The sequence below is a fragment of the Indicator indicator genome, chromosome 1 (assembly GCF_027791375.1).
Source record: "Indicator indicator isolate 239-I01 chromosome 1, UM_Iind_1.1, whole genome shotgun sequence".
In the NCBI taxonomy this organism is placed as follows: domain Eukaryota; kingdom Metazoa; phylum Chordata; class Aves; order Piciformes; family Indicatoridae; genus Indicator; species Indicator indicator.
In genome coordinates this window covers 24,612,768-24,637,890 of record NC_072010.1, presented here as the reverse complement: position 1 = coordinate 24,637,890, position 25,123 = coordinate 24,612,768, and the positions used below count along the sequence as shown (strand labels likewise).

Sequence of the window (25,123 nt, the reverse complement as noted above, 5' to 3'; positions counted from 1 at the left end):
TCTAAGTTCAAGTTCAAACTCATTGTTTCTTGTCCTATTACTCTGCACTACCAAAAAGAGCTTGGCCCCCCTCCACTGGATACCCACCTCCCAGATATCTATGGACATTGATGAGATCCTCTCTGAGTCTTCTCAAGACTAAAATGAGACTGGTGTCTCTTTTTTGAAACAACCTTTATCTTAATTACACAGTATGCTCCCTAGTGTGTTTTGCTGCTATGAACAGTAACCTGTCAAAGCTCCAAACCACCATTTCAATACTGAAAGATAACTAGACTCATTCTCACTGAAACAAACTCTGATGCATTTTTACAGCAAATAAAAAACATACAGTATTTATAGCGTGAAATGTTTCTTCTAGTAAGCAATCACGTATTTTGTCCTGTAAAAAACATCACGTTAACTGAGCTTACATCCATTAAACACTGTGGAACAGGCAAAGGAATTTCTACTTAAGAAAATGTTACTGAATCGAAAAGCTGCATCTTCCTATATTCCTACAGTTTCTGTGCTTAAAAAAATCAAATATGAAATATTTGATTAAGATACATAAATTTAAACAACACATTACAGGCACACACATTATACGTTCTGACTCTTCAGAGTATCAACATGTAATAAGATAACTAGAACAGAATATTTCATTCATTGCTATTTAAAGAAAAGCCTCAAAGCCTTTTACTTAGGATTACTTGTCTTTTGCTAATAGAAATAGTGTTTTGAGACAAGCTTCTAATAGTATGCAGATTCCTGCACCTATCATGAAATGCTGAATAATTTCACATTTCTTTAGTGAAAATAAAGCATGAATTTGGAGATTGTTTTAGTATTTGAATCCCTTTGTCCTTCCATTTTCCATATATGTAAGAGCAGAAACAATAAATACAACAGAAACAGGAGTATCCTCTTACTGCAATGAAAATGCTCATGACTCATGCAGACATCCCTGGGGAAAAACAACCAAAACCAAACAAATCAAAACACCAAACCATGAAATCCAAAACAAACCCCAAAGACTGCAGAAGAATTGAACTACTTTTTACAAACAGTAACTTCAAAATCTTCTCTGTAAAGGGATAAGAAGTTTTAATAACTTTTATATATACATTCACACCACTATCACCAAATGAAATTCACTGTACAGCTGATCTATTCCATGCAACAGAGTGATCACAATGCTCCCTTCAGATATAAGTTCTGGCACTGTCATCTATACATGAGTTGACTTTTTAGCACTGTAACCCATTTACTCCACTTACAGAATTCTAATTCTACTTGGTACACCAGCAAGATGTAGGATATCAGTCACTCAAGAACTCAACACGCAAACGGAGCTTGTGGAACAAAAACTAAATTCTTAATTTATCTTTTAAAGCGTCTTCCACTGAAATAGCTAGAAGAATCCACCAGAAGCTTTTAATAGAAATTAAAATATAATAAAAATTCTATCACTTAAAACGAAACTCTACAAGGAGTGGAGGAAAGGACAGCTAGAATGGGGCTATATAAGGAAGCTGCCCGAGCAGCAAGAGACCTGGTTAGGAAAGCCAAAGCACAGTTTGAATTGAATCTAGCCAGGGAGGTTAAAGGGAACACTAAGAATTTCTACAGGTATATTAATGGTCAAAAGAAGACTAGGGAAGGCGTGGGCCCCCTCAGAAAGGAAACAGGAGAAATGGTCACAAGAGACCTGGAAAAGGCTGAGGTTTTCAATGACTTCTTTAACTCAGTCTTCACTGCAAGGGCCTCCAGCCACACTCCCTGGAGTCATGGAAGATAACGGCAGGGACCGGGAGGAAGAGCTGCCCATCATAAGTGAAGATCAGGTTTGTGATCACCTGAAGAACCTGAAAGTGTTCAAGTCCATGGGACCTGACGGGATACACCCACGGGTACTAAGAGAACTGACAGATGAGGTTGCTAAACCCCTCTCTATTATATTCCAAAAGTCCTGGCAGTCTGGGGAAGTCCCCACGGGCTGGAAAAGGGGAAACATTACTCCCATTTTCAAAAAGGGGAAGAAAGAAGAACCAGGGAACTACAGGCCAGTCAGTCTCACCTCTGTGCCTGGTAAGATCATGGAGCAGATCCTCCTGGAGGCACTACTGAGACAGAAGAATAGTGAAGAGGTGATTGGGTGCAGTCAGCATGACTTCACCAAGGGCAAATCCTGCCTGACAAACCTGGTGGCCTTCTATGACAAGGTCACAACATTAATAGATGAGGGGAGAGCAACTGATGTCATTGACCTGGATCTGAGCAAAGCCTTTGACACTGTCCCACACCACATCCTGGTCTCCAAACTGGTGACACATGGGTTTGATGGGTGGACCACGAGATGGATAAAGAACTGGCTTGGTGGCCACACCCAAAGAGTGGCTGTCAATGGCTCCATGTCCCAGTGGAGACCAGTGACAAGCAGAGTCCCTCAGGGCTCAGTCCTGGGACCAGTCTTGTTCAACATCTTTGTTGGTGACATGGACAGTGGCATTGAGTGCACCCTCAGCAAGTTTGCTGATGACACCAAGCTGTGTGGTGCAGCAGAGACACTGGAGGGAAGGGATGGCATCCAGAGGGACCTTGACAGGCTGGAGAGGTGGGCACAAGCCAACCTCATGAGGTTCAACAAGACCAAGTGCAGGGTCCTGCATCTGGGTCGAGGCAATCCCAAGCACAAATACAGGCTGGGCAGTGACTGGCTGGAAAGCAGCCTTGAGGAGAGGGACTTGGGGGTGCTGGTGGACGAGAAGCTCAACATGAGCTGTCAGTGTGCACTTGCAGCCCAGAAAGCCAATCAGATCCTGGGCTGCATCAAGAGAAGTGTGGCCAGCAGGACAAGGGAGGTGATTCTCCCCCTCTACTCTGCTCTGGTGAGACTCCACCTGGAGTACTGCATCCAGTTCTGGTGCCCCTATTACAAGAGGGATATGGACATGCTGGAAGGTGTCCAGAGAAGGGCCACCAGGATGATCAGATGGCTGGAGCACCTCTCCTATGAGGACAGACTGAAAGAGTTGGGGCTGTTCAGTCTGGAGAAGAGAAGGCTCCCAGGTGACCTTCTTGTGGCCTTCCAGTATCTGCAGGGGGCCTCCAAGAAAGCTGGGGAGAGACTTTTTAAGCTATCAGGTAGTGATAGGACTAGGGGGAATGGAACAAAGCTGGAAGTGGGGAGATTCAGACTGGACATGAGGCAGAAATATATGACAGGTGTTTGCACGACCATTAATTTTTTTCTTTGCATCTAAATAGGATAACCAGCAAAGGATAATTCCAGTTAGATGGAGTGTCTAGAGGTTTCCAGTAAAATCTCCTGTCCAGTCTCCTGCTCAGCTATGAATTCAGACCACATTGGTCTCAGTTTTATCCACTGTGGTACTGAAAGCCTCCAAGAACAGGGATTGCACAGGCTGTCTTGGCAACCTGCAGCCTCTTGCAACCTGCTCCACTGCCTTACTGTTCTCAGGTTTTTCCTTACATGCAATCTGAACATCTTGTTTTTCTCTAACATACATTAGAAGCAGAGGGCAGACCGAGAGAGTCAGGGTTGTTCAGTTTGGAGAAGCAAAGAATCTGAGGAGACCTTATTGATTGTGGCCTTCCAATATCTGAGGAGGGCCTACAAGAAAGCTGGTGAGGGACTTTTTAGGATGTTGGGTAGTGATAGGACTAGGGGGAATAGATGCAGGCTAGAAGAGAGTACATTTAGATTAGATGCTAGGAGGAAATTCTTCACTATAAGGGTGGTGAAACACTGAAACAGGTTGCCCAGGGAGGTGGTGGAAGCCCCATCCCTGGAGGTTTTTAAAGGCCAGGCTGGATGTGGCTCTGGACAACCCGATCTAGTGGAAAGTGTCCCTGCCCATGGCAGGGGGTTGGAACTAGATGATCCTTGAGTTCCCTTCCAACCCTGACAATTCCATGATTCTGTGAAAAGGAATTCATTTGAGGAAACTGACAAATCCCAAACCCACTTTTTGTTTATTCCAAAACAGCATTGGAAGTTTCTGGAATATCCTAAAAGTTCAAAAGAAAAAAGGAAGACTTTGAAGTCTTTATGGTCTTTAAGTTCTATGTTAAATGGAAGCGAAAAAAATAGTTTAACTATGACAATATCTGAAATACGAAGGTGTTGCACACCAAAGCTAAGCCCAAAAAAATCCGTAATAAAAATCTGATGAACTGTGCAAAAAAAATTGGGAGTTTCCAAGAGCAAATTCTTCTCTATTAGCAATCCAGAAAAATTTACCCTGATAGGATCCTCAACTTAAAACTTATTACTTCTCTTTCAGTTTTAGATGACAAGGAAGTTGAGGAAAGTAGTTGACAACTTTAAAGACTCCAGATATTTAATTAACTTCATTATGTATTATACACACAATCATAGGAAAAGTATTAAGTGCTACTTACTTTAACAAGAGTTTCAGGAGACACTTCTTCATCTGGGACCCAAAGTTTTGTTGTCTTCTTTCCTGGAAGCTAAACCAAACGTTACATTGTTACAATACTGTTACCGCTTCCAGTGAAACCTGCTGTAACCTCTTCACTGTTTGCTTCTGAAAATGACGCAACAGCACTCACTGTGCACCTTCAGTATTTCATACAAGTGATGATTACGGAAGCAAGATAACTGTTCTTACCTCACTACTCAAGTATCAGCAAATTTAACAGTAGTAAAAGGTCTTTTGTTGCTGTCACCTGAAAACTATTGTTTTAGTGTGTGGCAGCCACTGACTTTGACATAATTTTAGTTTCTGTATTCAGTAGTTTGGAACTTAAAACGCACAGTTTTAGACAGTAAACCTCTCCCTAAACAATGGCTGACAATGTCAAAGGTTTTTTTTGAGGTTTGGTGTTTTTTTTTGGTTGGGTTTTGTTTGTTTGTTTTGGTTTGTTTTTTTTTTTTTTATTACTATTAATATAGAAGTGTAGGAAAAATTAAAACAGTCTTCATTTAAACAGTGTTGTTTCAAATGCTTCCTATTTACTAAAAAACCACAACTTTTCTGCTCAAGACAAGAGACTAAGTCAAGTTAATAGCAATTTTCCAATTTTTAACAGAAGGCAAGCCATGAGCGATTAAATGCTTGTCACTTTTGTAAAGGCTACCAAATTAGTACTACCTCCCTTCCTGTCCTGTGGGTTTTCGACGGAGTCAAACAGCACGTGTGGAAATGGAAAGACAGACGTATACAAAAAGTAGAACCCAGAAATCAAAAATTTCCACCGGTATTTGCTGAGCACCATATTATATGAGAAGCAAAGCTTTAAAACGAGGTTTTAAAAATACTTACCCTATCGTTCATTAGCAAATCTTTAACAATAAAAGTGGCAACCAAAGATTTCAAAGGGGCAGCAAACTGATCAGGTGCTAGCATGGCTATATGGCCAATAGTAACCAACGGCGTAATAAGATGCTCAAAATTGCTTGGATCCAGGCTTTTATGCAGTGGCTAGAATGAAGGCAACAAATTCAGATGTTAGTGTTCTAATCTGTCCTACTGAAGGCAAGGGCGTAAGAGTTTTGTGCTAAGTCATCCAAGTCTATTTCTATTTCAGAAATACAATTTTAAAAGAGCTATTAACTACTTAGTTTCAAAGGGATGTTCACCAACCCTGCAAGTCTCCTACAAATCAAATGAGAAATAAAGAGGACAGACAAAATGTTTATCACATCTAGGCAGTTCAAAAAGTGGCAGCTCTAGCAGGACCAAGAAGACGTGGGCATACCACATCTCAATATGGCAAATTTCAGTAATGGACTATGATTCAGCCCTCACAATGAAAGGATGATGGGCACAAATTAAAAGGTGTATTTGCAGTTATAACTATAAAATACATTTAAATAGCATCTACCATAATTCAGTTTTCCATGACTGCCGTAAGCGTGTAAATGCTTTGGGTCAGCCCCAACAGAGGTGAGGAATTCTGTAAGATTCCTCTTTCTGTAAGTAGTTCATGGTTCTAGCAGACAGTTCAATGCTTTGTTTTAATCTATTGTCTGTTAAAATACACAACCCTAAACACTGCATATCATGGGTTACAAAAACATCCTCCATTACCATTTTTAAGGCCAAACTGTGTAAGAAACTGAAAGGGAGGGGGGAGAAACAAATAATAAAAGAGAGAAAGACCTTTTCTGTATGTGATACAATTTGCCATATAAATTTTCTTTACGTCCCTTAGTTGACATGCAAATCATAAGATTAATAAAAATTATCTCAAATATTTTCATTTTACCTCAAATATCTGCGCAAACTGGGTTTCTTTGCTGGAAAATATTGCATGGATGCAGTGAATAGCATACTTGGCTTGACGAGGTGGTCCCTTTTTAGCTTTATGATGCAACACTGGAAGCAAAGCACTGAAAAAATAGAACAAAACAAAAAAAAGCTAAGTAATTTTTCACAAAATTGAAAATGTTCCAAAATATCAAACTAGCAAAAAAGTACAGATATACGTAGAACACAACACATCTGCAAAAGTGCTAATTGTCCCAGTTTTGGTAATTTCTTCAAAGAAATTGAAAAGGGATTATTTATTTATATGGCCTGCAAGTAAAATGCCCCCAGTTTTTGTTGATAAAATATCACTTGGTAAACCAAACATTGTGTCTGCATAACTTACTAAATGCTCTTTTGGAAGTATTCTTGCCTACATATCCCCATTAAATTCCAAAGAGTGTTTTCACATTTCCACACATTTTAATTAAAAAAGACAGCCATTCTGAAGGGCAAAGATAAAAAATACAATAGTATCAATAACATATCAGCTGTCATTACTTTGAAGATATTCATTTCACTTTATTCTTCAAAAAAGCACTTAATTTTTAAAGTAGTTTAAAATCTTATTTTACCTGAAATAATACTTTATTCCTAAAGAATGCAGAATAATGCTACAGCACGTGAAAAGAAGAACAAGAACTTCCAAAATCCCATATAGTAAAATACACTACTCAGAATAAGGCATACAACTTACGATCTTATATGAGGAAAGTCTTCCTCAATTTTGCTTCCTGTATTTTTGAAAATCTGTAATGCAGCTTCTGCCACTTTTTCATCATCCATTTTCAAGCAAGCCAGGAGAGATTCAAAAGTTTCAGCTGAATGAAATGAGATAGGGTGTGTAAATGAAAGTACCTGCCAAAGTAAGATGAAAGCCAGGTTAGTATTTTTTAAATATCCATTTATATAGAATATTCCATCAAGAATCATTTTCCACTGCCATACTGGAGTATCTGTAATATTCTGTTTTGTTACATGATCCACATTTCTCTTTTCATCTAAACTTCTCTGTCTATATGTGATCTCATCAGCTTTAACTTATTTCTCCAGTCCCAATTTCTTCTCCTGTTAGTGTGACTACATACTTCTCAGTGGCTACATCTACATGAACAAGTACTGGATTACAGCAGAAGCAATTGTTAGAGAAACACAACTTATGCTGAGGAAGCAACACTCACATTTCAGAGAATTTCTGGACCAACCGAACCTACTTCAGCTACTGCAATACAACATGGGCTTCTGAAGCCCATCTCGTAACGTCGTTCCTCTAAGAGGCATGCAGCTTGCACGCTCCCCAACTTCAGGCTTGTTTTCCAAGTGGAACAACTGATTGTGCTCTAAAATTCCTATGTCTAAATTAAAAGTACAGACAAACCCACCAATATGGTCTCTAGTCCCTTTCCAAAGCACCTTACTAGATACTGTATCTATCCTTTAGATCTTGGACTCTGCTTTCAAGCATGACAGTTGTCCCATGTCAAAACAAAAAAGCTTAAAAAAAAAATCCTCATTTAATCCTTCCTGAAAGTTTGCTTTCTCTCCATTTTTAAATGGCTATTGATTACTAGCCTCTTGGCTAATACTTGACCCATGGCAAAGAAACAATCCTCAAAATCCATACACAGATTTCTGTTTTCACCATTACCTTCCTCCCCACTACATTTTATGGCATTCCCTTTTCTGGACTCTTGACACTTGTAGTTTTTTGATTCTTCTCATGATGTGCAGACTGCTTTCTTCGGAGCAGTCATACTCTCCCACTCTCCTTCCTTAAATGTGCATTGCCAGTTCATATGAATAAGTACTGACCTGGAGACTTCTTTCAAATTTATAGTCCTTCAAGACATGATTCATTCTTGCTCCATTTCCTTTTTCTGCTACTGGCTTTTTGATCTTTATCGAAATACGTACATCTGACTAAAGAGTCACATGCTCTCAGAAGAACCTACCAGGCCCCTAGTTGATTTAAGATATTCTGAAAACTTCACAGCATGGGAGAGACACATAAGATGAACAGAGAGAGTGAAACCCAAACTACCACTCTTCCAGATAGCTCTTAAGACTAAAGACAGTGAGCACAGATTAAAAATTTATTTTAATATTTATTTATTAAAGTTGCTTCAGAAAGTTTCACATGCTCACTGACCACCAATATACTTGCCTTAAGCAACTCAAGACCTGCTCTGATTGCCTGGTCAGTGGGTACTCCCTCATCTTCATCATCAGCTGTTCCATCTATAGACTTGTTTACTTGCTTGATAAGGGCACTGAAGACGAAAATAAAGCATGGCTTTGTATTTACTGCAATTCCATCACATAAGATTACTATAAACTTATGAAAACAGTCATATTGAAAGAACTCATTTAAAACATTAAGCAAACTTGTTACAGAACCAGCATGTCAACTACATTTGTAATCCGGTTGCTCTCATGTCCTATCTTAATCAGAACCATTCAGTTAAAAAACATTCATGCATCATGGATGACCAAATCAAGACAATCTGAACATTACAAGTAACAAATTCAAGTAAGAATTATGGTGAGGTTACTAGCTGTTATAGATTCTTAATAATTGAGGGAAAATACCTGTTTACCTGTGTAGTCTATAACCAAGAAGAAAAAAATGCTGTGCTAAAAAGTTCATGAAAAATTTAAAGACCTATCTCCTGCACATTACACCTTCACAGTAATGCTTGTGTTTTTCTTACACTGTACCCTAGGACAAAAAATGGTGACTGCCCAAACAATCCTATTAGTGACTGGTGTAAGGCAGCTTCCCTATCAAGAACCAAACAACATTCAGAACATTATTTCAGTACATCCTATAAATGATATTTATAGCCAAAAAACCCAAAGAAAACATAAAAAACCCACCAAAACCAAACCAGAACACCACACCCCTTAAAAAAAACCCAAACCAAAACAACAGCACAGAAGAAAAAAAGAAAACAAAAAAACCCCAAAACCCAAACAACAAACCCCAAACAAAAAAAAAAAAAAAAAAAAAAAAAAAAAAAAAAAAAAAAAAAACAACCACAGCAAAAAAACCCACACCACCAAAAATAAATTTTAAAGAAGGAACAGGTAGTAAACCAAGAGACAGACCTCCTAGTCAGACTTCAAGGTTTTTTTTTCCTGCCCCTAACTGGATGCAAATGACCATCTATTAAAAATAAACTAAACAGTTGACAGTCTCTAACATGAAGAAGTTTAGTGAAATTTTACCAAGACGGAAGATGAATTCTGTGGCAAAAGCAAACATGTACTTTTTACTATGGTTGTGGGTTTTTTTGGGATTTTTTTGCTTGACTGTGAAATAAATATTACAAACTAGTGTCACGTGAATATTACTTGAAATACAACATATATTGTACTTGGTTCAAGATCAGAAAGATTTAAGTGAAAAGTCAAAGCCTTCATTACATTGCGTATGTGACAGAAACTGAAAAGCTCACAAGTACTTAAAAGTCAATTTCTATAGATGTGATTGTAACAAATAAGAAGGTACAGGTATTTAGAACTAGCTGTCTCTAGTAAGAGAAAGACGGCTGCTAAAAAAACATGATTTCAGCAACTGTTTTTTTCCCCTTCCATAACTCATTTAAGTGAAAGGAAGTTATTCTTCTTTAAATTCTTGATGCTTCATGACCATAGTCTTTACTTCCTCAGTTAAATTACTGTTTATGTCACTACAAGCTAATGTTTTAGATGGAAAGTTTCAGGAATTACCATAGAAAGACAATTCCTTTTGAAATAAGTCAGTCACTGACAAACCAAACTTTGCCCATCAGCAACCAAACTATTTTTACTCATAGTTGTCCTGGCTGTGCTGAATGACAACTCAATAGATTCTGTGGCTACAAATGAAGAAGGATACAAAAACCCCTAAGCAAGGGGAAACAGCAGAAAACACTGAAAGTCACCAGGCCTTAAATTGCACCCACCCATTCATTACTGCTTGTGCTTACAGGTGAAAAAAGAAACATCAATTTCAAACTCTGTGACCTATAGCAAACAATACACACATACAAAGATACCTGATGGATTCAGTATCAATGTGCACGGGAGCAATTCTCTCAAGAAGAAATTTTATCATTTCCAGAAAAGGATTTGTGGGTTGCTTTGGATTGCCCAACTTCTTTGTTATTTCCCTCTGCAACAGAAGTTTTAGTTAAAATTATAATCAATTAATTTCTGAAAATATTCACATATTTTAAGAGTAATTCTTACCACACATCCTTCAGCTTGTTTGCAAGAACACGTTGGGCTAACAAGCATTTCTAACTGACTTCTTATTTTTTCATCATCTTCTAGAACTTGTGTGAACTTTTTCATGAAATCTTGAGCTTTCCCTGGATCAGGAAGGTTTCCTTCAAATAAGCAAAAGAAATCACTATATATATGCATCCATTCTGTAAATTACACAAGTTTAAAATGTCACACCAAGAAATGTTTCTACATACGTTTAAGTTAACCAAGAAGGGATGGGGGGAGAAATAAACCACAAAACGCCTGAAGATGTGCAGATATATCTATGAGGACATCAATTTCTAGAAGTTTGAACACACACAGAACTCCCATAACTACTCACTTTCCTCGTGCATCACACTCATTTTTCAGCCCGACTAGTTGTTCTTGTTAATAATATCAAGAGCTGAACTTGACTTCAGAATGCAAAGCCAATATTCCACAGAAAAATACATTCTGTATTATAGATCGCCTGATAGGACAAGCGTGAAAAACACCAAAAGGGGAGTTTTGCTTCACTACACATAAGCTTTATAACAGCATGCAACATTTTTAAGAAAGCTTTTAAAACGCGTTTGTTAAACTACATACCACAGGACAGTTAGTTCAAAACAAGTTCTAGTAAGTATTTTTTTGCTGTACTGCTTATTAAAAAACAAACTAGAAAAAAGGCAACCCAAAACTAAAAGAATCAGAAAAATTACAAACTAATCTATTTTTATATGACAAACAAAAGCAAAAAAAGATTTGGAACATGGCCAACCAAGCAGCAAGATTCAGTTTTTCAAAAATGTACACACCCTTGAGTGGCATATACTTGCCAGAACATTTCATGTTTTTCTATTAAATAAATAAGGATCTTGATTTAAAAACAAGATTTCAGAAGCATAAAGCAAGTTGTTTTTTTTCCTTCTCACTGGTTTTAGTACTATTGCATTGTGGGCCAGGAGGGAATAGGAAGTGTTGCTCTGAGGTCGGTGAGTTTTACTTTGCTCAGAGTTCAGGTTACACAGAAGTTCTTCAGTTTCCAAAGTGTCTTCCCTGCTACTGAAATCCAAACTCTTTCACATTCTCCCAACAGCACTTACAACACCAACACCTCAAAGACAGATACATTAGCAGATAGTTCAGGGGGTCAGGTAACATCAGCTAATATATATTCTGCTGAAGCAGACACTAACACTCTAGATGATCTAGATTTTGAATTTGTACTCAACTGATGTAGCCAAAATATCATGTCAGAATGAGCTTCATAACTGGAGACTTTTTACAGTAAGGAAGTAATTATGCTTACAGTAGTCTTAATTCCTCACAAAGCATGTTGTTACATCGTATTTATCATGATTTGTTCTAAGTTTTATCTGTTCCAAAACTACTTTTTGTAAGCTTATCTCCAACTTCAATTTTTAGAGAGAGTAAATATTTCAACTGACTTACGTGTTATAACCATTACTTTTGAGAATATAGCTTTACTGCTGGCATCTGTCTGCAAGTTAAAAGAAAAAACTGATTAGGTAGAAATTTCACATGATGTATTTCCACTTTAACACGAGTAAGAAAAATCCTGTAACGCATTATCAAGAAGTCAGCACCCATTTTGCTAACAGTATGAAATCCAAAACACCAAATTCTAGACAGTTACAGGAAATAAAATGTAGATTATACCTACAGTATCACTGTCTCACACATACTTATGTAAGACATTTTTATTACTTTTCAATCTACTATATAATTTATGAACAGCACAAATGGGTTATGTCTGCAACCGTTTTCCATCTACAGCCTCTTTGGTTTTAAATATAAAATGAAGAGCAAGCATTAAATTCACTTTTATATTCTTTTTTCAGGTATTGTTTCTAATTAGTCTGAGTAGTAGCTGCCACCTTACTGGAAAGAATGGAGTAAATCACTAAGACAATTGCTACCCCTGCTTAGCTGAATAGGGACTGCAGATGATAGCAGTGTGGTTAAGTGACAAATCACAGACCATGACCACAGCTGTCCACAGCACCTTACAAGCAAAATCAGTAACACAAAACAAATTTTTTTAGTCTTATTTATTTTCTTTCTGTTGGTACTTCTTCTGGTATAGGATTTCATGTTCCACATGCAAAGTCCATCTCAAGAGTTAGTTGTGACTGAGTAAATGAAGGGGGGAAAAAAACAATACAACAAATTTCACAGACAGGTAAAACCACATAGCAAGCACATTTTATTTACGAAACTACATTTCCTAAAAATAAGCAATGTTACATCAACATATCACCTACTGCTGAAGTTTGACAAAATATTTCTCAAGACACTTTTTCCTCGCTTTTATCTGTAATCCACAGACTAGGATGTTTTGTGGAATTACAAAGTTTGAAACATTAAGGAAATCCTTAACTGTACAATGAAAATAACCCAAATCATCTTCAGAGAAGTGTTCTAAAGTGGATGAAAGAAGAAGAAAAAAGAATTTAAATATTTTGTTGTGTAATAAGTTCTGTTAAACAGCTCTGAAACCTTCCTAAGTAAAATGAAAGTGCATGTAAACCCATCAGCTTCCAAACCACAAAGGAAGCTGTGCTTCGCCATTTAAATTCTGACAGATCAACTTCAGTAATATAACTCAAAGACTGCAAAACTTCATAAATGCATGAAAATAGTTGTAGGCCGTAATAGATACTATCAAATTATATTCTTCAGATTCAAATACGAACATAATCACACTTTGAGCTTTCACTGAAAAGTGTTTAAATTTTGAAAGAATAGTGTTTAGCCACAGCAACTGCTAGAACTTAAACAGAATTCCCTTTAACAGAAAAAAGAAGTAGCAGTTAAGCCTAAAAATTACAAAAAAATGTCAAATCAACTCAGAAGGAAGGCTCACCTTAGAGGAACTCTTCTTACCAAAGTACTTCATATTATGCAAATGAAGGCCTACAGTGGGCCTTTTCATAAGGTTCATATCAGGAATGAACTGCTAAGAGGTAGTGTTGCAAGACTAATATTTTCTGATTAAAATTTCATGATGGAGGTCAAAGTGTCAGACACCTTTGCATTTTAGTGATAAAATCTGCATATGAATCTCAAGTAAGGTTCAAACAAACCATATTGTTTGGAGATAACAAAAATTACAACTTACTACAATGACCCTGACTAACACGTGGGAGGGTCGATTTCCAAGAGCAGTATGCTTCAACTTCTACTTGACTAGGTACATAGTCTAATACACATGCACAGGATTTTCTGTCACTAAAGAAAAGGAAATTAATTAGCAAATTTGTGGAAAATCTGGCAATGTTTGAGCATAATGCAACCTCGGAAAGATCAGAGTATAAGAGAAATACAGTATGAGATGAAGACAAGCAATCTTTTCAGTGAACATCCTCTCTACCTTTAGACAAGGACACCTGGCATATAATTCTAGCCATTCAGTATTTCTGCAGAACTTTTATCACTTTTTAATGTCAGAAGAATACTGTCACAGCATTGTGAACAGGTATGTTCAGACAAGAAATGAAAACAAACAAGCAATCAAGCCTTGTTTACAGGATTCAAATGTCAACAGATTCAGAAGCTCCATACTCACACCTCTTACAGCTCAGAAGGAAACATCAAAATACTGAATAATGACAAATTGAAGATAATCAATAAACATTTATTTTAAGAAGATTTACTGTGATACTATCTTGTATTACTGATATAGAAGCAAGTGATATAGAAGCAAGTGCAGCAAATGAAGCTTAGACTTAATACACACCAGCATTCACCCATTTTTTCACATGTGAACAGGTTAAGTTTATTTTATTGGACTGTACACCATTGCTGCAGGAGAACGCAAGAGGAGTTGCAATTTATGCTTTTGCTCTTCAGAAAAGTAGCTCATCTTAAAGGTAAGTTTGAGGTCTGCTCTGTCTCAGATTAGAAGATATTAGAACCAAAGAAATCTTTCTTAATGCATTTTCAGACTCCTCAATAGTGGTTAGACTGAGGACAGCCTGAAGAAGAAAACGAGAATGCCTGAAGAGTTTCATTAAATGGCAAAAAAGTTTTCCAAGATGAAAGAAACAGTGGACTGCAAGGTTCAAAGATTTATAATCATAGAGTAATGTAGCTTGGGAGTTACAACTGCAGGTCACATGTTTGAACTCCCTACACTCAAAGCAGGGTGAACTTAGATCAGGTTTTGCTCTAGGTCTCAGAGTTGCATTTTAAATATTTACAAGGATAAAGATCTCACAACTTCTCTGGGCTACCTTTTTTCCACGGTTGATCATCCTTACTGCCTTTTTTATCCTGCGCATACAGTAACACCAAGTCATTTCAGTTTTGTTTCCTGAATGACTAATGGACATTTGTCTCAATACTGCCTTGGCCTGTATGCCCCTTCAATTTATGATTATGAAGACACGCTCATCTTAAACACAACTATTTAATTATATGCATTAATTATCAATTTGGGGAAGGAAAGCAACCCAAACAAGTCATACAAGGAGCATCACAATAAAATTTTTTGTAAAAAATAGGTAAGCATCTGCATTGGGCACAACAGACAGGGTTTGGGATAACAAAGGCGTGCCAGGGTGACCTGTGCAGCTGGAGGTCAGAGACTGCCTTGCTCTAGTCAAAACGCTTCCAGACAGTTTTCCAAATGACAAACCAACCCAACATCCAACAAAATTTGAACCAGTCAGAGAAAGCTATGGTGCCACTGAGAAAACACATTTAAGAGAGGAAGCACTGGGGGATGTATAACGCTAAAGGGACTGCAGCTGGTGGAGGGATCCATGCTATAGTAAGAAACAAGTAGCTGTGCTGCCATCACCTCAAAGGGACTAGACATATCATGGGGTGAGGGGCCTATAGATCCTGCCTGTAGAACGGAAGAAAGGCATCCGAAGGGGAGTCAAAGGCTGCTTCTCTATTTAATAGCTTACTTTCATTTCTCAATACCAGAATAAACAATTAAAAGTTTGTTAATTGACAATTAAAGTAAAATTCCCTGACTCAAAACTCTTTTGTTGCCTGCAACAGAATCACAGCCTATCATAAGCCCCCTAAAGTGTCCCATGCAGTCCTGTTACTCAAAAGAATATTCAAGTGTAGAGAATTAGTATTTAATAGCAGAAGACAGGTAAAAGTTACATTGCAAAATGTGAACATATCAACAGCATAAATGCTGGCAAAACCTTCATAATACTGTATTGCATTTGATATTTCATAGTTAACAAAAATCCTTCATTACATCTCCCTGAAAACAAAAAGGAAAAGTTGAGATTTCACTTTCAACTGAAATGGGGAAAATATCAAGAAATTAAAAGGTTTAAATGCGTAAGGTTATTTAAACTACACCAAACCATAAGAAATACTACATGAAAACTATTTCAATACATTCACCAAAAAGCAATGGAATATTATTGTGCTAGCAATTACTGCACTCAAAATGTAATACAACATTACAGCACCTTTTGAACGCACCATTTCAAAATTATGAATCTCACTACTACCAGGACAGAAACAGCAAGGGATGCATTTTAATTTATTAAGTTTTTCTCTGCAAGACAGCAGCATTTCTAAGCAGATACATTAGCTAATCTAACCACACAGTTATTCACTCCTCCTGGTTAAGGTAGCGCCAGCAAACATATAACTTGGTCAGAAAACTTCATTAAATTTACTGTAGTATACGTACAAGCACATATCGAACAAATTAAAAAAAAAATGGCAACACTTCCTACTATCTATTCTTTTTGTTTAAAAAGCACCATATCAAACTTTTTGCATTAGAGTTGAGTTCTAATCACATTCCAAATTATAGCTAGAATTTCATCATATGATTCTTCCCCTCTACTCGAAACAGGAGTATGCATATAAATACAGATGAAACAAGAACTAAATTTTGCTTTATGAGAATGTTAAATGCTTATATAAGTATTTTTTAACTCTGAGCAAATCTGTAAACAAATAATTCAATTGTAATCTGCTACTTCAATACAACATTTAAATAGTTTCCAAGAATAAACAGAAATAAGTAACCTGTTGGGATAATAATGTGATTTCTCGAATATTATTAAGCATATATAAGACAAGAAGTTAGAGTGCATAGGTACATTTTCTTAACTACTCAATTTGGCAATCAAAAATAGTATGCTGTTTTCCCTGCCACTTTCAAGAGCCAGAACAATATTGGCAAGATATAACTCAAACTCTGTGAGTAAATATTTTAGTATGAAATTACACAAAATCCCTGAAAAAAAATCCATAACATCCCTTCCTCTTCAATTTTACTAGCAAAATGTATACGTATTTCCTACTGCAAGTATAGTCCAATGAAGCTGAATTTCACAGTATTTTCTTCTACTATTAAAAATAACTTTGAGTTAGTCAAAGAAATGGAATTTAACTCACTTTGGGTTGTTTTATTAGGTCAACTAAATCCTTGACTTGATGTCGTAGCAGATTTTGACATTTCCACATTTCATTCAGTGCTCTAAAAAAAAAAAAGAAAGAAAAAAAAGAGTTGCCAAAATTGTCTACTCAACAAATAACACAAAACTGTCAAGTAAGAGCCTTTAAATTCTTTTCAATTTCAGACTCAGAAATGTTATTATCATCTGAACTTTCATTGTTCTGTGAGCAAAGTCTAAGTACCTCCTAATGGCATGATACGGAAAATTTAATTGGTTGTATTAGACTGGAACAAACTGATATTGAAACAAGTTTCATTTCAGATGCTTAACTACTGTCTTTAAAAGAAATAGGAAATAACTGGTGCCTGGCCCATTAAGAACTCATTTGTACAAGCCTGAAACCACTCTTCTAAAAACATTCCAAGCAGCAGGCTAAAGCAGATGTTTAAGATTTTTATCATCAAAACAATGTTTTTCTTGAACACAAAAAGCAGCTACTAGATGAATAAACTGTAAATAAATGATGAAAAGTGGACATGATTAGACTTGTAAGAGATGCATTAGAATTATTTCAGCTGAAGTGAAAATTGGCACACTCTCCCGGAAAAATAAAAGTGATATAAATAAAGTCATCACAGCTTCATTTAAAAAACTTCCAGAATCCATAACTGAACATACTATGTGTTTAAAATCAGTACTGCTGCATATGAAAACTGCAGAATTCAGAAGCTACTTATTGCCTGAAATAACAAGCACTGCAATGAATCCAGTCTGCGTTTTTGTTTAGTTTATACTGAAAAAATACAAGAACAGTAACTTTGTTTTTAAATATACTATTCTCAATTTTAGTTTGTTGCAGTTGCAGTATATTTAGGCAGGTAGCACAAGAAATGCAGGGAATTCAAGCATCACTTTCAGTAGGTTTCTGGAGGCTCAAGGGTCTTTTAACCCATTCTTCCATATGCAAAGTTTTTTCTAGTCTCCCTCATGAGACCAAAAGAAAAAAAAAAGCCTATATTTTCAAGGGACTGAGTACTACTAAATGAAAAACAAAGTAAAACTAACTAAATTCAATCAAACTGCATATTACGGCAACAAAACTATTATTAGTCAAATTCATGCACATGCACTTATTTTACACTGGAGAAGGCACGTAACATAAGTAAAACGAACATTGAAGGAAGAAAGACAAACAAGTCTCTCCTTCCCATTTTTAAGTTATTCTGGTTGCTAAAACAAAGAGCACTTTAACTAGAAAACTGTCAAAATAAGATCTAGGGCGGGTCAACATTACTATCTATGCTATCCCTTTTCAGACAAAAAGGGCTGACATGGCAACATTTTTTTAACTGCTAATGATTAAAAGGTACCAAACTTTGTTAGAAAGCACCCTATCCCTTTTGTTTTCTAAAAATATTGCTACATTCTGTTTTCTCATAGTTCATAAACTACTTCTGGCACCTCATAACGATTTAAAGCTCATTTATAATAATATTTGTATTAAAAATTGTTTTGCAAGAATTCAAATATAAGCACATACTTCACAGCATTTGAATCCAACGTTGCATAAAGGTAATACAAACACTTCATTCGTTCATTTGTTTCCAAGTTGTGAGGGACCATGTACTGAGCAAAGATACGTTCAACAAGTAACCTGAAAGACAGGATTAAGAAACTTAAACTGTAAAGGAACAAAGTGGTCTTGAATTGATGAAACATTAATTAGAAAATTCCCAGGCCCATCTAGAGATCAGTTATTGCATATTTTACATAAGGTTATTCAAAAACAAAGGCTTTACTTCAATAAAGCCCAGCACAAACAAACAAACAAAAAAAAAATCTATTATTATAGAAGACATAATGTTAATTTTAGCTGTATGACATTCAAGAGATGGCATTATCAAAATTAAATGTATTAACCTAAACAGGAACCAAAGGATTTTAGAAGTATATTTCAATTATGACCACAAAGAGATGTTATCTGTGAATTATTTTCACTATGAATTTACCCCAATAGTGACCTGTAAACTGACACAAATTGACTATATCACACATTATCATGAATCCCATAGAGAGAATTTAGATACTAGTCAGAAGGAACTGACTTCCATCTACTGCTCCCTAGCCCCTTCAAACCTGGCCCCTGATGAATGAGGAAGCCCATTTCGTTTACTTCTGCAATTAAAAAAAAAGGCTTAATTCCCAAGGGAATTATAGAAAGCCTCTGCTGTAACTTGAAAACTCCTTATATGGAAACGAGAGAAGAGAAAGGTTTGGCTCTGCCAGTTACCTAGGAAAGACTGAGAAAAAAAACCAACAGAACAAAAAACAAACAAACAAAACCAAACACCATGCCACCAAACATATGTTGCAGTCTTAAATACCAAGAAGGCCTAAGACTTCTGCAAACTGAGGTCAAAACCTAAACCCAAGTAATTTAAAAAAAATCCTGAAGTTTAAGAGAAACAAGTGAGTAAGACTGGATCTGCTGAACCTGATGGTTCTGTCCTTTTCCATGGTACCATGAAATAATTGTTTATTCTGAAGATGACTTTAAGGCCATGAGTTTTTGAAAACACTTGCATGGGTTTAGAATGCCATCTGCATCTGATAATGCTCTAAACACCAAAGGGCTCATTTCCAAAGCCACCAAGACTGCCTTGATCAGTCTAAGGTGGACTAGTTCCCAAACTGGTTCCCTATGTGCAACCACATACAAAGCTATAGCTGGTATGCCAGTGGCACCGCTTCCATCACAAACACAGGACAGGGCTCCAATTCATGGCTATTACAGTACAGAAAAAACGACCTTCTGCAGAGTGAGATGTCATAACTGTTGTCTTTACAAATACTAGACTCTTCTTTAAAGCACATAGAAATAAAATGCAAATCTAAAGCAATTTAATGCAAACTTCTTGCATTTTACATAAAAATTAGCAAGCTACTTAAATAAAAACAGTGTCCCTTACTGAAACAGTGGTGAAGTACAGCTATAAATTTTGAAGCATTTCAACTATCTCAGCCTTCAGAATCAGTTTTGCAAACAAAAGGATAAAAAAAAAAAACAACACCCAACTAAATCAACACAGAACGACATTTGGCTGCGGTTGTGTAAGATTACTCACAAAACCAAAACACACAGGATTATCAGGTCTCTTCCTTGTTGTGAGCACTTCATCCCGAAGGAAAAACAAATTTGCACAGAATCACCTTGTTTTCACAACTGACTTACCGGTCATCAATACTGTTTTGGTAATATATATGCAAAAGTTTATCTTTGATCCATGATATCTGCTTTGCAGCTTCTTTTCCTGCTTCTGATTGTAATGAGTATTTCTTGTATATCTGTGCAAGTCCCATCATAGCTTCCTTCCTCACTCTCCACTTCAGAACAAAAAAGAAATAGTACTAGTTTAGCATTTCAAAACTGAAAAGATTAGAGAATTACCTGGTAAAGTATTTCTTAGTCTAAACCAAACTAAAGTAATTTAAGTGACTTAAATTGAGTTCCACATGAAACATTTTCTCATTAGGTCATATATTGCATCATATCTACTATGCCAAACCTTTCAGCATCAGTAACTACTATGCAAGTACATCTCTTGAATTTAAATTGTTACAAATTTAATCCAACATCCTTTCTCACAGTCTGCACAGAATATTTGAAATTGTATTATGGTTGCAACAGGGAAAAATGTCACCAAATGAAAAAAACATGGTGCTAATTTTAAAAGTTTGCCATCAGTGACCTTTTTTACCATGCTTTAACAAACAGCAAACCTCAAATTTTAACAAAAACATAGCCAATTTCAAGACTATTCAACTTTGAAAGCTACTACACTGATCTGCAGTCTTTCAATGATCTCATTCAAAAAAAAAAAAGTCAAAAACACCAGATAAACTGTCTACCTCTGATGGTGGAACAGCTTTCACCAGTAATCTACAATACATTTTGAAACCTGCTTTTAAAATTTCTCATGAAAAATGCTAAACAGTTTTACCAGGGTCTCATTTTACTTAAAAATTTAACTAAAACTAGACAATTGGAGCAACATTACTGTACTTCAGCTTTCTTTTTTCTCCTTAATCACACTATCTTAAGTAAAATACAGCACAATGAAAAATTCCAGGCACAGAAGACACCTCATTAAATAACCTATTCAAAATTTATTATATTGGTTTTCATTTGTCATTTAAAAATTTTCCAGAAGTGCTGCCTTTTAAATGGATGAACTACACACTAGAAATATGATGTATCACCATCACTAGTACTAATTACATCTTACCCGCTTGTCCAGTGTTCGTTCTCTGACAAAATTAAGCAGATGATCATTGACAAGCAAAAGATCTTTTTTAGCAGCAGTAACTATGGATACTATAACATCATGCCTTATGGCTTCTTCAGGATCATGTGATCTTACTTTAAGATATTCTGGAGAAAAAAAATAGTAAGTATTTCATTGTAAGTAAACAACTTCAGTTTTTTTTCTTTCTCTACACGGTATTCAACTTACAGAAGCAGAAAACAATTTTTGGTTTGAGCATCAACAGTAAGATACCAATAGTATTCTCTGAGATTAACCAAAATGTCACTAGACATGTTTGCTTAGAAAATAAAGTATTTTTATTTCTGGATTATGGAAATAATTATGGGGTTGCATTTTTATTAGTTCTTTTAATAGTTATGCCTACATTAGCAACTATTACAGCCAACAGAACTGGTCCTATAGTACAGATGGTGCTAAGAACTTGATAACCACACTAAATACGTTTTGAAGTCTTACTTCCAGGCTAGAGGCTACTCTCTTCCTGCAGACTCCATCCCCTTTGGCTGCTGCAGCACGTTAGCTGCACTCCTGACCAGAACTTCTGTGTTATCCACACATGTTCCAAGAACGCTCCACAGTGTGAGCCATATAAGCATTGTAAGCAGGGACAAATCAAGAGACATACTTTGAAAGCATGCTCTTTGACCAAACCAGAATGCTTAGACATGTATTAGCTTATTCATCTTAGAACTATTTTTAAAGATTATTTTGGCCCATTGCTACTTAATTGGTAGCATCAATAATACCATCAATATTTTAAGACTACTACTTTTAAGTGTCAAACATATTAGCTACCTATTGTCATTTTAGAAAACTGACAAAACAACAAAGTTACTTCATACTAGCACATATTTTAAGCCAATTTAGAAACACAGTGGGTAGGAAAACACACCAAATGTTATTAAGATCACTGTACACAATATACATCAGTGGAACATTAAGAACCTTAAGAAACATTGAAAATTCCAAGTTTACTCTGAATGAAATACCACAGGTCACTGTCCTCTTATTACTGTCTAATGACCAGCAAAAATTTCCATGTCTCATATGAAATCTTGGGCATTAACATTTCTGAAATCAACACTAGGGTCAAAAGAGCACTTTAAGAAATAAAGCTTCACACTTATGGGGACTACGAAATTTGAAATTCAAGTAAAACCGTTTTTAAGTTTTCTTTCACAGGAATTAAATATATACAAAACTAAAGCACGACCAATGCCATTGCACAAAACAATTCTGGTCTCAAACACCAGTGTGTCAGAGAAGTTTTTCCAACAATCTGACTCAAGCACTGTAGGGAGAGAGAGGAGGGGCAGGTAAAAATTACATTTCCCAGAGGATACCATTAGAGGGGGCACAAAGTCTTTCTGCAATGCAAAAAAGAAAAAAAAACCCACCACCCTGAAAATACAATTCTGATAATCAAAGAAGTATCTTTACCATTCTATTAAGGAAAGGTCCAGTAATTATTTTTTTTTTTTCAAGCTTGCTTAGCAGTATCAATAACCATGGGATGACTCTAGCCTGCCTGCATTTGTGTCTACCTTGATACTAAACAAGCAGGAGTCCAAACACCCTTAACCCTTCAAATTTAATCCTAAGAGTAAATGGGAGTTTATTGATCAGGGTAGATATAGTCTCCATAAACACGCTGAGGGGAAAAAACAAAACAAACAACAACAAAAAACACCACCCTAACATTTTTTTCCATTAAGAGATTGGTAGCAACAAATACTACATGCTTCTGTCTGCGAGGTCTTCTTTCTACAGAGGTCTTGAACCACATCCTGCGTTTGATATGAAGGAGCAGGAACCAGCGGCTGTCATCACAGTTACAAGGACTGTTTTAGAGACTCGCTGCAGATTTACACATTTCAGCTTTGCAGAACTAAAGTGTCCCCTCTTGATAATAAACGTAATGACCATTAGACTAGCCAGGCTGTCTTTGCATGAACCCATGCTGCTTAATTTCAACAGCAGTTGAGAATGCAGCTACTGTCAGAGAAGGAGAGCAATCTCTTCTGTTAAGGCATTCTTTACATACAACCCACTCAGCCAGAGAAGCCACCCTGAAGGCAGGGACTCCTATTTCAACCATGTCCTCCACAACATCTGATTGGTGCTTAGGATTATAACTGACCCTCCTGACTTCCAAAAGCCTTAAAATTGTAATAGAATATTGTAATAAATCCTGTACCTGTTAAGTCTTTTGCTAGGTCGGGATGGTTCATAAGGCAGTGACTCGCAAATTTCACACATTCAAGACGAATAGGTACATGTATATCATTAAACCTATTTAGAAACAAGATAAAGCATTACAGCAATAGCAAAAATATCACTTCTACCAAAGCAATTAGTTTATTTCTATGCAATCTCAACTACTTCTGAAAAGATTTTTATACTTCCTACACCGTTACATGCATAAACCACCTGGTTTCACAATATTAACTAGACTGTTACTAGCTTCAGAAAAAAACTCCTGCATTCATTTCTTTTCCTGTTCAGAAAACAAATTAATAAATATTCTTTTCTGGTACACATGAAAAACTCCCAGGCAGAAAACAGATTATTAAAAAGATGTCTGACATTTTAGCTGTATTTTCTGTAAATGCCCCATGTAATTAACTGTGAACCATGTATGAAGAGAACTAAAAGGTTTGTAGGATTGTGGCATTTGTCCCCTCTTTAAATCGCATGACAAACAGCAAACAAATGGCCATCTAGCCTAGTACAAATTTTCTTCTGAGAGGGACCACTTCAGCTTCTGTAAGGTTTCCTTTCGAAAGGCTGCGTTAGGTTTAGTGCTTGAGAAAATAGCATTTTCTCATGTTTAATTTTATATGAATAATTCACACAGAACGCCAGGTTGGAAGTGACCCCACGATGATAGTGTAGTTTTAATGAAATAGCCCAGCACCCTGTCAAGCTGAGTCTTAAAGCTGACCAATGTAAGAGAAACCACTGCTTCTCTTGGGAGATTATTCCGAGGTCCACTTGTTCTCATAGTGAAATTTTTTCTTCTGGATTCCAATTGGAACCCTCCCCAGGAACAATTTGTGTCCATTACCCCTTGTCTTTTCCATGTGACTCCTCGTAATAAAGAGCTATCATCATCCTGGTAGCCACCCTTTATGTACTGTTATGTAGAAATACGGTCTTCCTTAAGCCTTCCCTAATCAAGGCTGAACAAACCCAGTTCTCTGATATAGTCTTTCGTACTATAGCAGGTCTTCTGGTCTTCTGATCATTCTTGTGGCCTTTCTCTGGACACTTGCCAGCACGTCTGAATCTTTTTTGTATAGTGAGGACCAAAACTGCACACAGTACTCCAGGTGTGGCCTGACAAGTGCTGAGTAAGGCAAACACTTCTTCATCTCTGTGCTGGTAATGCCCTTGTTGATGCAACCCAGCACCCTGTTGGCCTTTGCTGCTGCAGCACACTGTTCACTCACACCAAGCTTGTTATCCACCACCCCCAGGTCTCCCTCCACAGGGCTGCTCTCCAGCCAGGTGGATCTCAGTCTGAGCTACACTCCTGGGTTATGTATTTCCAAGTGCAATACCCTACATTTGTCTCTGCTGAACTTGATAAAGTTCTTGCTAGCCTACTCATTCAGCCTGTCCAGATTTTCCTGGAGGGTGGCTCTCCCTTCTGGAACATCAACGTCCCCACTCATTTTGGTGTCATCTCCATTTTCACCAGGGTGTTCCTGATGCCACCACCCCACTGAAGATACTAAACAGCGCTGATCTCTGGGGGGCCCCACTTGTGACTGGCTGCCAGGTTGAGAAAGAACTATTGACTAACACCTTCTGGGTGTTCCCCGGTTCCCCACTCACTGCACGGACCTGTCCAGGCTGCAATATGCCA

General features: G+C 36.8%; 1 protein-coding gene across 2 annotated transcripts in view; it reads right to left on the bottom strand.

Moving 5' to 3' along the window:
* The window catches only part of PDS5B (PDS5 cohesin associated factor B), a 78,059-nt gene that overhangs the window by 30,032 nt on the left and 22,904 nt on the right, over positions 1–25,123 (bottom strand). For both annotated transcript variants that reach the window (XM_054398899.1, XM_054398965.1), the window contains exons 9-21: positions 23,450–23,544; positions 21,211–21,356; positions 20,157–20,308; positions 18,465–18,578; positions 16,923–17,004; positions 11,967–12,015; positions 10,512–10,651; positions 10,319–10,434; positions 8,443–8,548; positions 6,976–7,136; positions 6,238–6,361; positions 5,292–5,450; positions 4,408–4,476 (exon numbers count right to left, since the gene is read on the bottom strand). In XM_054398899.1, coding sequence (XP_054254874.1) covers positions 4,408–4,476; positions 5,292–5,450; positions 6,238–6,361; positions 6,976–7,136; positions 8,443–8,548; positions 10,319–10,434; positions 10,512–10,651; positions 11,967–12,015; positions 16,923–17,004; positions 18,465–18,578; positions 20,157–20,308; positions 21,211–21,356; positions 23,450–23,544 — 1,513 coding nt within the window. The remainder of the gene's footprint in view (positions 1–4,407; positions 4,477–5,291; positions 5,451–6,237; positions 6,362–6,975; positions 7,137–8,442; positions 8,549–10,318; positions 10,435–10,511; positions 10,652–11,966; positions 12,016–16,922; positions 17,005–18,464; positions 18,579–20,156; positions 20,309–21,210; positions 21,357–23,449; positions 23,545–25,123) is intronic.